Here is a 14,223-nt window from a genome sequence, read left to right on the forward strand (position 1 = left end):
GGGTTATAGTTGAACCACAAAAAGCTGACATAAGAGTGTCCACGCAGGGTTTGCACTGATAGCTGATGCAAACTTGTGTGCAGACAAACCCCTGACAAACGCTGATACTCTGCTCAGCATGAGTGGCTGAAATCCAGAACCAAACTTTTTTTCAGGGCAAAAGGAAAGGGAGGAAAGAAAATAAGAGAGAGAGAGAGATGCTGAGGGCTGGTCAACACAGAATTCCACCAGTGTAACTAAAGATGCAATTTTTACCCTGATTTAGTTTGGCCAGTGGCACTGTGTGTGTGGACACGTACATTGGCTTAAACCTGGCTTACAGCAATTTAGCTTGTGTTGGTAAATTTACTTGCACGAGCTGAACTGACAGAGCCAGCTTTACCCTTCTAGGAGACTGCACACACCGCTGCGCCAATCTAACTAAATTGATATAAGTTACACCAGTGTAGCCTGCGTGCAGGCAGCCCGAGGCACTGCTGTGGTGTTTGCCTAGGATGGATGGCTTTAATTAGGAAGTGTTTTCTCTCTTGCTAACAAAAGTAGCAGAACAGAGCCCAGGCGCTGACTCTGGAGCTGTCAGGGGCTCAGAGCGAGGGCTGAAATGGCTTCAGACCTGCAGCTTTTCTGTGCTGCTCCCAGAGTGCGTTGTCCTTTGCTCGGAGGAGAAGATTGGGCTCCCTGAAGAGTGGAGATGAATGGCATGAGAATGGCAGGAAATCCCTTCGGGCAGGTGGCTGAGACAGATGAATTCCAGACGACGTGTGAACTCCCCTGCAAACTCCTTCCCCCACAGCTACATCGTCAAGGTCATTAGTAGCAGAAAACCATGCAGAACCTAGGCCTGAGTCTCTGTGGCTGCCAGGCACTGGCTCTGAGTTGAGGATGCCCAGTTGTGGGACTCCCCCCCTGGAGCCCGCAATGGTCACCATTGGAGTATGCAGCCAGCCTGTTTATCTCACCTGGCCTCCCTCTGACCATTTCCCCCACCACTTTCTTGTCTGTCTCCTCCTCACCCCCTGTCCCCAGCTTCGCTGGGGTGGGACCCGTTTGGGAGTGGAGTGGTTTCCCTAACAGCAGCTGGGTTTGCCCTTGTGGCAGATATTTCGGTGCTGCCTGGCTGTGTGCGGTGAGGGGGGGGGTCCCGTTTGCTGCTATGTATTTGGGTTTTCGTGCGGGGCCCAGTCGGTGCATGGTGGACGGATGTCACTGGGACCCTGCTCCCTGCGAGCCACACGGCTGGGAGGCAGAGAGGCCTGACTCAGGGCTGCATTCTCCTGACAGTAGATGCTGCTGATGCTGCTTCAGTTTCCAAAACCCCAGCGCAGCACTGGCGTTCCTTTCCCTCGCCTGCATCCCTCTGCCCACGGGCGCGTCAGTCATCGCTGCAATCCAGAGCGAGCAGGGAATCCGGCAGCCACAGTCAGGAGTCCTCCACCCCTTCCCTCCCCCAGCTGCATCCAAGAGCTGGCTGCGGCCCAAGCAAAGGCACGTGCAGCCTGCCAAAGCCTTCCGCTGTCTGGGGCCGCGGCTCGAGCAGGGCTCTCCTCCCAAGCCGAAGGTGAGTGGTCGGTGGCAGAGGTGGTGGAGTGAAGTTGGCTCCGTTCCACGTGACTCGGCTCTGCCCCATCCACCAGGCTCTGCGAGCAGGGCTAAGGCGAAACACAAGCCATGGTGAGAGCGTTGACGCCAGCAGCCACCCCCACCATGAGTCTGAGACGGGCACGGAATATTTCACGGGAACGTCCCGGCCAGGGTGAAGGTCCTGGATGGCCCTCTCGGGCCTGGAGGATGGAAAGAGGTGACCTGTATAGGACCTTCCCCCCCAAGGCTGCGTGTGTGACGGTTTACCTCTCCTCCTATGTGTTTGTAGCTCAGCCAGCCCGAGAGCACCCCGATCCTTTGTGTGCGACCGTAATAGGGTGGCTACTGTCTGAGCACCCCCCGGTGGCCAGGGGTACCTCTCCAGAACATTGCCGCTCTTTTCCTTCTTCAAAACTCCACGCAGTCCTGCTCATCCAATCGCAGCCCTGCTTGGGGTCCAGTTCCTTTATTAACACAAAGTTCAAACAAACAAATCTTACCCCCTGCCTGATGGTGGGCACAGCCCCTGCCCCCCCACCCCCACCCCCCGGAGGTGTGTCCCTTTCTGTTGTCGGGGTAGCAGGAGGAAATGCAAGGCCAAGGGTGGTCTTTTTGCCTTCTCCCAAAGCCCCAACCCCCTTCGCCGGGTACCACTGTAGGAGACCCTCCCTCCCAGCCACTTCTCTTCTGCAATTCCCTTTCTACCTGTGCCTCTTAGATCTGACCTCCCTCTGACCCTTTTTAGCTCAGGTGCAGCTCCAGCCCCCTTAAAATGCCCCTACCGCAGGGCAAGGCTGTTATCCCTATTCTGCAGAGGGGGAACTGAGGAACAGAGAGATTAAGATACACACCCAAGTTCACACAGGAAGTCTGTGGCAGAGCTGGGAATGGAAGCCAGGTCTTCCAAGACCAAGGCTAGTGCCTTAACCACTGAACAAGCCTTCCTCTTCCTTTGGGAATGTGACCCCCATGAAGGCCATGAGAGTTAGTGCTGGGAGGTGTGTCTGTTGAGGAGGATTTTTGCCTGCTGGAGAAGAGAGGCTTCACAAACTGCATCTACAGAAATCACATCACCCACCACTGAATGGCAGCCACCTCTGAGGTGAAACTTGGCAGCAGTTTACCAGTGTGCACAAGACTACACAGCAGCTTAGTTAAAACAAGAACTGCAGAAACACCAAAACCAGGCCTCCGTGCTCTAATAGCGACCAGCCGAGGGAAATGTGTTCTTTTACTTCAACTGGTGAAACTGTTACTTCTGGATTCAGAATCCAGTGCAAGTGCCAACAAGACACAAAGCTAACAAATGCAAAACACCTCAAAAATGTCTTAAAATGGCTTTTCTATACAGAAAAAGCAAGTTTTAAGGCATGGTGACTCTACAAAAATGCTTTCAAGTCCTACAACCTGAAGGGTATTTGGGGATCCTTAGTTAATGTATGGCAAGATGCCAGTGTGGGATACAAACACACACGCTGCACACCTCTTTTGATATTTTAATTTTTGGTTGCTGTGGCCTGAACTCAAGGAGCCATTAAAATGTGAGCTTGCGGCCTGAGCCAGGCCAGTTGTCATGTGTGGAATCACGGCTTGGGCCCTGTGCAACCTTTTAAAGCCATTTCAATCTGAGTGTCTATAGCCGCAGGGACTGAACCTATCCTCTGCCCCGCTGCCGAGCCAGTGGGAATCTCTCCATTCACTGCCATTGGCTTTGGATCAGGCCCTTACAGTGGGAATATTTGGCTGTTTATATCAACTCTGCCCCTTTGTAGGGATATTTCCTGCTTCACTCTCCAAAGTACCCGCATTTCCCCTTTCCTAGCACTTGACCCTGGAACCAGCGTGCAGCCCAAGGGGAAGGTGGTATCTTCCTTCACTCAGCTGAGAGGCCCCAGGCCTGCTTTTGCAGCTTGGCATTGCAGTTAAGCACCATGGCTTGATCCAGACCTCCTCTGTGGTGGAGAATGGTCAGTGGGTCGCCTGATCCTACCACCTCCCTGCCTGCCCCCATAGCTTCCTGGCAGGCTGGGGTGCAAGGGGCTTCGTACAGAGGCCCCTGAGTCTTCCCCAACTCTTTCCCCATAGTGGAACTACCCCAGTTCTGCTAAATCAGAGCCCTCGGTCACCACGGTGAAGTGGAAAAGGGGAATTTCACTCCCAGGTGCTGTCTGCACTAGGAAGATGTAGCGTGTTCAGCCCCAGTAAACACAGATCATTGTCTGCGTCTAGTCAGCGCTGAGCAGCATTTTGGGGGGCATGGATCAACAGTCATGTCACACTGCCTGTCACTACCCCGTCCAGGCCGGGGAAGCTAAGGATCCAACCAGCGGACCAAATTCGGTGACGAATCCTGGTCGCATGCCACCTGAGGCACATTGCACATATGCCAAGAAGAAGCAGCATTTAAAACCCTGTTCATTACCCTTTGCTAGACACAGCTTGTTTTCTTGTATCATCAGGGCCCTAGAATTGCAGGATTTTGCACAGAGTCTCTCCCACGCTTGCTTCGCTGGGTCTGCACTGAAACCCTCGCGCTAGATCCCGAAGGAAGAAAAGGGATCACTTTCAGCTTGCGTTTCCTTGGCGTTTGGGAATAAAAGTGCGGAGTCACCCTCGGACACGCTGTGGTTCCATCTGGCGGCATCCTGCGTGTTCAGCTGCCAGGCAGCGACTAGCTCAACCGTCTGCAACTCACATCAGCTGGGATTTCCTTCCAGCCTTTCTTGCATTAATTAAGGCAGAAAACCAAGGTGCATAATGACCTGACTCCCTTCCCACATCTGGTGTTAAGTCAATTAAATCTCTTCAGTGGAGCCTTGACTAATACAAGTGACCCTCCTTCCAAGTCTTGGGGGTGATGCTCCCAGGCCAAGTTCTGCATGTGGAGTGGTGATGCTATGGGTGGGGGAGAGCCAGGACTGGGGCAGAGCCAGGGGACCTGTACTGTTCCCTCCCCAGCTGTGCCGCACCCACCAGAGTCGGGACGTGGAGTTTGGTGCATTGGCATGAGGGGGAAGATGCTCAGGATCAGGCTCCCAAGGGGCGTGTGCTGCTCCGAGCTCCAACAGCCAATGCTGCACAATGAAATGCGGATGTGGGCTTATATGGCAGAAGGGGGAGGGACAGGGAAGTGGGAATGGTTGGGGACTTGCTCCGGTCGGTCATTATAGAGTTAAGTTATTTCTGCCATTATTCTCTCTCTATGCATCGTTATCCACTTTCCAGGCAGGAGATCGATGCCGTGGGATAAATCAATTCTTGCACTCTCTCTCTTTGATCATTAATTCCTTCCCCATCTTTGGCTACGTCTGATACCGTGCGTCAGCTGGATGGCTCCAAACAGCGAACCGCGCTCCCGTGGAAGGCAGACATGCCCGTGCAGGCCTGGGCCGTGCTCTCAGCACCACCAGCTTTCTCCCACCACACTGGGAGCGCCCCCTCCTGTCGTGGAGAGACACCTGATTTCCAGCGGTGCGAGAAAGGGGAGTCTCAGGCCCCCAGCATTAGCCCCCTTGATCTGAGATCTGGTGAACCAAACTTCTGGGTTCCCGGAACCTCCGTCGCGTGCCCCTTCAGAACTGTGGGCTGTGTGCAGGCTTCCTTGCTTATCAAGAGGCGCTGGGAGGCATAATTAGCCCATAACAGCGTGTTATTTACGTAGGATTGTTGTTCTTGCTTCTGTCCCCGGAGACGCCATTTTCCCCACAGCTTTGGGTGCCTCGCTAGCACGCCAGCAAAGCGAGGTGCCGTGTGGTGGGGTTGTTCTGTAACCAGTCCCCTTCACTCGTGCATACAAGGTGCTCCGGGTAGGGAGGGAAACTCCCGTGTGAGTATGTGGTGCACGAGAGAACATTACTTGTGTCTCACGTTTGACAAGACTGAACCAGTTTGCACTATGGATAGCCTGCTTTGCCTGATAGCTGGGTGACTCATTGAACCATGCTGTCAGGCTAAAACGTGTCCCTGGGGTTAACCCAGCCAGCCTGAGTAAATGGGATCCCAGCTCCAAAGCTAGTAGAGATGGGAATTGTGAGGGACAGCAGGACGTGGGAGAGGCTAATTTTGCCATCCAGCCCTCCACCATTTCACACTCACACGACTGCCAAAGCTGCGGAACTAGCCCACAGGTCAAACGTTGATTCTTCAGTGCCTAGCCCATGGGGGCGCCCAGCGCTATTGGGGCGCAAGGGGAGTGCTTGGAGCAGAGGCAAATGACGATGCGATGTGCAAGGCAAAAGAGAAGCAGCAGAGACGGGCTAGTGGGCAGTAATGGTGATGACGTTGACGTGCACAGTTTGTGTCCGTCACAAAAAGTGCCATCTAGTGGCCGGCAGGGCAGAATTCCTGGATTTTATGCCTAGTTCTGGCACGGACTCAATGCGCGAACTTGGGTAAGTTCCTTATTCTCTTTGCTTTATTGATAATTTTACCTACCTCAAAGGGGCGTTGTGAGGCTTAGTTATGGTGTGTATTTAAAGTGCTTGGAGGGAAAGTGCTGTATGGTCAAAATAGTATTTTTCATTGGTCTTGTTTGCAATGCAACATCAATTACATTAGTGCGCACTTGACTGCACTTCATCTCTGCCCTGGATTGTTATGCATCACTATAAATGTTCATCTAGATGGGAGTAAAAGGCAAAGTAACAGTGCCATTTCAATCTAGCCCTAAGTGGCAGGAGTTATTCCTAAATCAGGGAAAGGCTATAAACATAAGGACTGAATTCATCTTTCTATAGATGAAGAATGGTTTCATTTATTCAGCTATTTTGGAATGGAAATAGTTTGTTTTATGTTGTGTTTATGTTCTTGATGATGAGCCAGAACCAAAGCGTTGCAGGCTCGCTTCTCCCCTGCTTTACACTGTCTGCAGTCGTTTCCACGGCAATTCTCTGGCAACTCGGGAAGGACAGACTGCACGCCTGCTTTACACAGGCAAAGGTGTAAGGCTGGCAGGATCAGGCCTAACATCCCCAGAATGATGGGTGGGGGGTGAGATTTGCAAGCTGACCCATCTCTCATTCTCATCCCCAGCATATTGGGCCTTGAAACATCGCTGTTTTGATGACTGTTAGAGCTATGCCGTGTTTGCGATTGTTGAAGACTGGCCTCATGGGGCTAACTCCTGAGACCCTTGTTCAGCAATGACTCTGTGTTTGTTTCTGCCTTTCTCAGGGCTAGATCATGCCATACACATCCTTAGAAAGAGGCAGCATGTAGGCGCATCACCCCAGGCAGAGTGTGGGCTGGTGCTGTGTCTCAGAGAGGGACAATTTCTCCTTGGTCTCTCCAGCTGCACTGCAGGGAGGAGTAATAGGACACCTTTTTATAGGAAGCCATAAACTCCCCTTCCTGCATGGCCAGCCCCCTCTGCTGACGGCCACATGTGGGGAAGGAGCGGCACAAAGCCGTGGCTCTGTCCACGCCCCACCAGGTTGCTCCCAGGGGAATGACAGAACAAGGAGCAATAGTCTCAAGTTGCAGTGGGGGAGCTTTAGGTTGGATATTAGGAAAAACTTTTTCACTAGGAGGGTGGTGAAACACTGGAATGCATTCCCTAGGGGGGTGGTGGAATCTCCTTCCTCAGAGATTTTTAAGGCCCGGCTTGACAAAGCCCTGGCTGGGATGATTTGATTGGGGATTGGTCCTGCTTTGAGCAGGGGGTGGCACTAGATGACCTCCTGAGGTCTCTTCCAACCCTGATATTCTATGATTCTGATGGGGGAAGTGTTTCTCTCAGACTTGTGGTGCCCACACCTCCTACATGGCCGCACAAGGGAGGGGATCCTTTCTCCTTCCTACTTTGCTGCAGAGCCACTTAAGGGCATGGCATATTCTGGTCTGCAGTGAGTTAAATAGCAGAGATACTGACTGAACTGCTCTGTTCATGGCTGGAGGGGGTTTCAGTTGGAAGCACAATATCCAGATCCGGAGGTTGAACTCCCTCCAAGGTGGGCCCGGATGCAAATGTTTGTTGTTTTGGGGGGTCTCATTGTTTCTTGTCAGATATTAAGGACTGGGGAATGGGCTAACTCGTTGATCTTCTGCTAGCTAATATTGGCATTGTGAGCTAATGTGCACTGTTGTGAATCGGGATGTTCATTTTATATGTGTATATATTTGTATGTCATAAAAAACATGGAGTCTAGAGAGCCTTATCTGTGAGAGACCCAAAACCCTTCACTTGTATTTGTGCCTCTTGGAGGGCGTAGACTTCAAAGGGTCTGACTGCCAGCACAGACAGAGAACCGTAAATAATAAAGGAATATATTACTGGGATATTAAGGCTTTTCTGCATGTGTGTGGCGGGAAAGGGGGTGGGGGATGAGGAGGCTAGGTTCGGGAATACATAAGCAAATGCAAACGGTCAAAGAACTCTGTCTCTGGGATAGTGTGAAAGCTAATTGTTGCCCTTTCTGTTTGCAGTGTGCATGTACAGAGAGCCATCGCTGCATGAAATTGGAGAAAAACAAGGACGCTCAAGAAAAAGTTCAGGGACACCAACCATGAATGGAGGCAAAGTTGTTAACCAGGACTCAACATAACTGACACACCCCTCTCCCTCTCTTCCAGTTCTTCCCTTCCCACTCACCTACCCACCCCACCCGGCGAAACCACACCGAGACGACAATAAACTGAGCAAGGCAGGACCTACCAGTAGCGGCTAGGGTTCTGAACTCAAAAATCTTTCTTTGTGTAGGACGAGGAAATCGACTCCCAAATCTTGCCTGTTGCAACGTTTCAAAAAAAAAAAAGAAGAAAAAATGTTTTAAATCAGGACTCCATTACCATTTTAAAAGCAAACTGTTTGCTCTTTGATCAAAAGGAAAAGTCTCTTCTCTGCATAGTAATAATAAATAATTATTAACTAATACATAATAATAATAATAATTAATAAAGATGTTACCTTTAAAAATAAAAAAAGCTTTTGGAGAATTGAACTTAGCACATGATATGCTGAAAACAAGCCAGGCTCTAAAAACTGACTTCTCTGTGCTTTTGTGTTATTCTTTGCTCTCACACACAAACCCGCATCATTCCAGTCCTTTTCCCAAGCGGCTGGACCCGGTCTCCACAGGGCAGAAAAGGTAGGGATGGATTATGATTCTGTGTCCTCTCGTATCAGTGAAGTCTGGCCCAGCCGAATTAGGATTCTGACAGTCACAAGCAATGAACGAGTGATTGTGCAACTGGCTTTGCCAGTCCCAGTAGCGCAGCACGTAGTTATTTGTTGTTGCTACTGGTATTGGAGCAAGTGTGAAGATGGCGAGAGAGCTTTATGCCTTCCTCCGCCATACCAACATTTTTTACGATTATTAGGTGCCAGAGCAGGTTCAGAACTAGGTGTTCCGGTCCCACAAGGGGAAATGGTTAAGTTTATTAGGGGTGAGAACATCGAATAATAAATGAGGGGTAATCAAAAGAGAGGAAATAAAGCTACAGCGATACCTGCTGTTGAGTAGAAAGGAGGAAGAGCTCAGTGGAGGGGGGGTGTATGTGCACATGGGCGAGAGAAAGAGGTGTCTGAGGAGTGGGGCAGAGAGCGGGGAAGGTGGGGAGAGAGAGCGAATGCTAGAACATTTTCCTTACCAATTAGCTGACCTCTCAGCAACCACTCTTATGCTCCCTGTATTTTTCACTCAGACCATGTTCAAGTCCCAAGCCGATGGTCCCCCTGTGAGGCCCTGGAAATCTCCACAGAGCTGCATTAGCAATCGGGGGCCCAACACAATCCCTGGGAGTTGGGTCTCCCCTGGATTCTCATTGCCTGAGCAGTAAGTTGCAAGACGCCCATCCCAGCTCCCTGGCAGATTGGAAAGGGGGCTGAGCGTAGCAGATTGGAAGGGGCAGCGTGGCACACACCTACCAACCCAAGCCAACTTTCTGATGGCAGAAAACTGAACACCCTTGCCCCGCCCCCTCCCAACGCCCCAACCCTGCTCACTCCATGCCCCTCCCTCCCTTGCTCACTCTCCCCCACCCTCGCTCACTTTCACTGGGCTCACGCAGGGGGTTGGGGGGTGGGGGTGAGGGCTCCAGCTGGGGGTGTGGGCTCCAGGGTGGGGCCAGAAATGCGGGGTTCAGCATGTGGGAGGGGATTCCGGGCTGGGGCGGGGGGTTGCGGTGCGGGGGGGTGAGGGCTCCAGCTGGGGGTGTGGGCTCTGGGGTGGGGCCAGGGGATGAGGGGTTTAGAGGGTGGGAAGGTGCTCAGGGCTGGGGTTGGGGTGCGGGAGGGGGGTTACCTAAGGTGGCTCCTGGAAGCAGCCGGCACGTCCCTGTGGCCCATAGGTGGAAGTACGGCCAGGTGGCTCTTCACACTGCCCCCGGCTGCAGGCGCTGCCCCCGCAGCTCCTATTAGCCGTGGTTCCTGGCCAATGAGAGCTGTGGAGCTGGTGCTCAGGGCGGGGGCATCTCATGGAGCCCCCTGTCCGCCCCTGTGCCTAGGGGCCGGACATGCCGGCCACTTCTGGGAGCAGTGCGGAGCCAGGGCAGGTAGGGAGCCCGCCTTAGCCCTGCCATGCTGCCGGCCAGCCTTTTAACCGCCCGGTCAGCAGTGCTGACTAGAGCCGCCAGAGTCCCTTTTCAACTGGGCATTCTGGTCAAAAACCAGATGCCTGGCAACCCTAGAGTAGTGGCAGAGGGAACAGATGCTTTGAATGTAATTGAAAAAGTGACGAAATCAGAGACAGGCAATGGGGGCGGGGGAGAAGCATTGAGTTGATATGCAAAGTGTAATCTTCACGCTGGTCCTTTCTATGGCTAGTGAGAACAAATGAGCATTTGCTGGGGAAGATAAATTTCCCTTTAGTAAATAAATCAGGCTTCAGCCCTGCAGGACACCCACAGGCAGGGGAGTGGGCTTTGCCACTCTCTGCAAGCCTTTGTTTGCACCCCACCCACAGCTGCTAAGCCTGTCCCTCTGCTTTACAAAGCACACGCACACACCCCCCACCATAGGCCCAGGTTCTGTGTGGTGCCGTAAACTCTCACTTCCCAGCACAACAGTGAAGTCAATGGGAGCGGAGGCTCCTCAACACCTAGTCCCTTCAGTGTCTTAGCCCACCTCCACCGCCATGAAGAAAAGAATGCCACACTTGGTCAGCCCAGTGTCCTGTCCCTGCCCGTGGCCAGTGCCAGGTGCTTCAGAGAGAATGACCAGGACAGGCAATCATTGAGTCACCCATCCCAGAGCCAACCCGTGCCTGCTGATGGGGCAGTGAGGGCAGCTACCTTCAGCAGTGCTACTGAGCATGCTCAGTGCAAGCCAAGCAGCAAATCTGGGGGGGCACATGACCCCTGCACACCTCACACACACACACACACACACACATAGCCTATGCCTGACAGCCAATTCCAGCTTCTGTTCTGGGACATCCAGACCATGGAGTTGCGTCCCTGATCATCTTGGCTAATTAAATCAGGCAAGTTTCTGGAGCACAGGTCTGACAATGGCCTACTTTTGACCTTCACAACATCTCATGGCAATGAGTTCCACAGGTTGACTGTGTGTTGTGTTGCCTTTTGGTTGTTTTAAACTTTCTGCCTATTAATTTCATAGGGTGATTCCTGGTTCTTGTGTTATGTTTAGGGCGGTAAATAACACGTCCCTGTTCACTTTCATCAGACCATTCATGATTGTATAGACCCCTATTATATCCCCGCTCAGTCAGTGCTTCGAAGGTAAGCAGTCCCAGCCTTTGTACTCTCGCGTCGTACGGAGGCTGTTCCACCCCCCTCATCATTTTCATTGCCCTTCTCTGCAGCTTTTCCAATGCTAATATACCGTTTTTTGAGATGGGGTGACCAGAACGGCAGCCAGTATTCAAAGGCTGGGCATACCATGGATTTCTGTGGTGGCATTATGATATTTTTCTGTTTTACGACCTATCCCTTTCTTAATGATTCCTAACATTCTGTGAACGTTTTTCACGGCCGTGGCACATTGAATGGATGTTTTCAGAGAACTATCCACAATGACTCCAAGATCTCTTTCTTGAGTGGAAACAGCTAATTTAGACCCCATCATTTTATAGGTATAGTTGGGATTATGTTTTCCAGTGCGTATTACTTTGCATTTATCAACACTGAATTTCATCTGCCATTTTGTTCGTGAGGTCCCTTTGTAACTTCGCAGTCACCTTTGGCCTTAACATTTTGTAGTGTCTGCAAATTTTGCCACTTCACTGTTCTCTCCTTTTTCCAGCTCATTAATGAATACATTGAACAGCACAGGGCCCAGTGCAGTTCCTTGGGGGACTCTGCTATTTACTGTTCACCACTGTGAAAATTGACCATTTATTCCTACCCTTTGGTTCCTGTCTTTTAACCAGTTACCGATCCATGAACAGACCTGCCCTCTTATCCATGACTGCTAACATTGCTTAAGAGCCTTTGGTGCAGGACCTTGTCAAATGCTTTCTACAAGTCCACTGTACTATACTCAGCGCGCTATGGCGACTGGCTCACTCTTGTCCGCATGCCTGCTGCCATGTGGACATGTTTTGGGTCAAAGAAGTCTAATAGAGTGGGCAGCATTACTTCCCGTTACAAAAGGGAACTGTTCCCCCAACGCATCACATTTAGCTGGCTGTAACTGCCAAAATCGCCTGGTAAGGCCTTTTTCAAAAGCAGGCATTACATTAGCTACCCGCCAGCCATCTCGGACGCGGGCTGATGTGTGCAATAGCTTCCTGCAAGGTCATATTGGAGTTTCTTCAGAACTCTTGGGTGAAGACCATCTGGTCCCGGTGACTTTGTTACTGTTTAGTTTATCAAAACCTCCTCTACTGATGCCTCAAGCTGAGACAGTTCCTCAGATCTGTCACCTAAAACGAATGGCTTGGGCATAGGGACTTTCCCCCACACCCTCGGCAGTGAAGACCAACGCAAAGAATTCATTTAGCTTCACCACAACAGCCTTTTGTTCCTAGCACCATACTCATCCAGTAGCCCTGCTGACTTTTTGGCAGGCTTCCTGGTTCTGATATAATTAAAAAAAATTTTGCTGTTAATTTTTGTGTCCTTAGTTGTTCTTCAAATTCTTTCTTGGCCTGTCTTGTACTTTTACATTTGACTTGACAGAGTTTTCTATTTCTGTGCTCTTTTCTGTTTTCCTCACTAGGCTTTGACTGCCAATTTTTAAAGAATGCCTTTGTAGTCTGCCGTTTAGCCGTAGTAGCATTTGGGGGGGGCAGGGGGGTTCTTGTACAAGTTTATTATTATTATTATTATTATTATTATTTTGGGTATACGTTCAGTTTGAGTCTCTATTATGGTTGAAGTTAAATGCTGCTCTGGTGGGCTTCTTTAGCATTTCCCCCCTACAAGGATGTTAAATTTAATTACATTATGGTCATTATTACTTCTTGCACCAGATTCTGTGCTCCATTTATGACTAAACCAAGAATTGCCACTCCCCTTGTGGGTTCCAGGACTTGATGCTCCAAGAAGAATTTATCTATGGTGTCTAGAAATTTTCTCTCTGCATCCCGTCCTGACATGACATGTTCCCAGGCAACATGTGGGTAATTGAAATCCCCCATTATTGTTGTGTTTTCTGCCTTTGTAGCCTCTCTAATCTTGAGCATTTCACAGTCACCGTCACCTTCCTGATCTGGTGGTCAGTAGTATATTTCTACTGCTGTACTCTTATTATTCAAGCCTGGAATTTCTATCCAGAGAGAGTCTATGGTACAGTTCAGTTCACTGAAGTTTTTTTTGACTCTATGCTTTCTTTATTGTGTATCCTGGTATTACCATGTCCAGTGTATTAGCCTCTTTCTACCACGTTTCTGCAATGCCTATTATATCAATATCCTTATTTAATGCCAGGCACTCTCGTCCAGCCATCTTAGTATTTAGACATGTAGATAAGCATATGTACATTTGGTCCATATTCAGTTGCTCGTCTTCATGTTTTATTTAAATGGAACTCTTTGATGTTGGACTGTTCCTCACAAGCTCCTATGTGTGCTTTATGAATGTCTTTCCTCTCCTTTTTATCTGGGTATAGCCTTCCCCCTCAAATAGATTAATCTCTGAAGGCCTCAGAGTAGCAGCCGTGTTAGTCTGTATTCTCAAAAAGAAAAGGAGTACTTGTGGCACCTTAGAGACTAACCAATTTATTTGAGCATAAGCTTTCGCGAGCTACAGCTCACTTCATCGGATGCATACTGTGGAAAGTTTAGAAGATCTTTTTATACACACAAAGCATGAAAAAATACCTCTCCCCACCCCACTCTCCTGCTGGTAATAGCTTATCTAAAGCGATCACTCTCCTTACAATGTGTATGATAATCAAGTTGGGCTATTTCCAGCACAAATCCAGGTCCCGTCCCTCCCCCCCCCACACACAAACCCACTCTCCTGTTGGTAATAGGCCGTCTCTGCCCAGACTGCGGGCTCCTTTGTGCCTATCGGCTTGTCCTCAGCCCTTACTTTAAAATAACTCTCGACAATTTTTCTAATTGTACATTCCAGCAGACGGGTTCCATTTTGGTTTAAGTGGGGCCCACGATGGTTGCTGACCTTTTTTCCGGATCAGGCCATAAAGGTCGGAGGGGTGATGTCCAACTTACACAAATGTTGCAATAAAAGCAATCCCATTATCCTGGGATGTTTGTCACTCTGGTCTGTGCCCATGTG

The 14,223-nt window shown here is 50.3% G+C and overlaps 1 protein-coding gene across 3 annotated transcripts in view; it reads left to right on the plus strand.

Annotated features, from left to right (window-relative positions):
* FGF12 (fibroblast growth factor 12) overlaps positions 1-8,409 on the plus strand; it is a 276,273-nt gene extending 267,864 nt beyond the window's left edge. For all 3 annotated transcript variants that reach the window (XM_037909407.2, XM_037909406.2, XM_037909405.2), the window contains exon 5: positions 8,005-8,409. In XM_037909407.2, coding sequence (XP_037765335.1) covers positions 8,005-8,123 — 119 coding nt within the window. In that variant the 3' untranslated portion in view covers positions 8,124-8,409. The remainder of the gene's footprint in view (positions 1-8,004) is intronic.
* The last annotated feature ends 5,814 nt before the right edge of the window (positions 8,410-14,223 follow it).

The sequence above is a fragment of the Chelonia mydas genome, chromosome 9, assembly GCF_015237465.2.
Source record: "Chelonia mydas isolate rCheMyd1 chromosome 9, rCheMyd1.pri.v2, whole genome shotgun sequence".
Classification (NCBI taxonomy): domain Eukaryota; kingdom Metazoa; phylum Chordata; order Testudines; family Cheloniidae; genus Chelonia; species Chelonia mydas.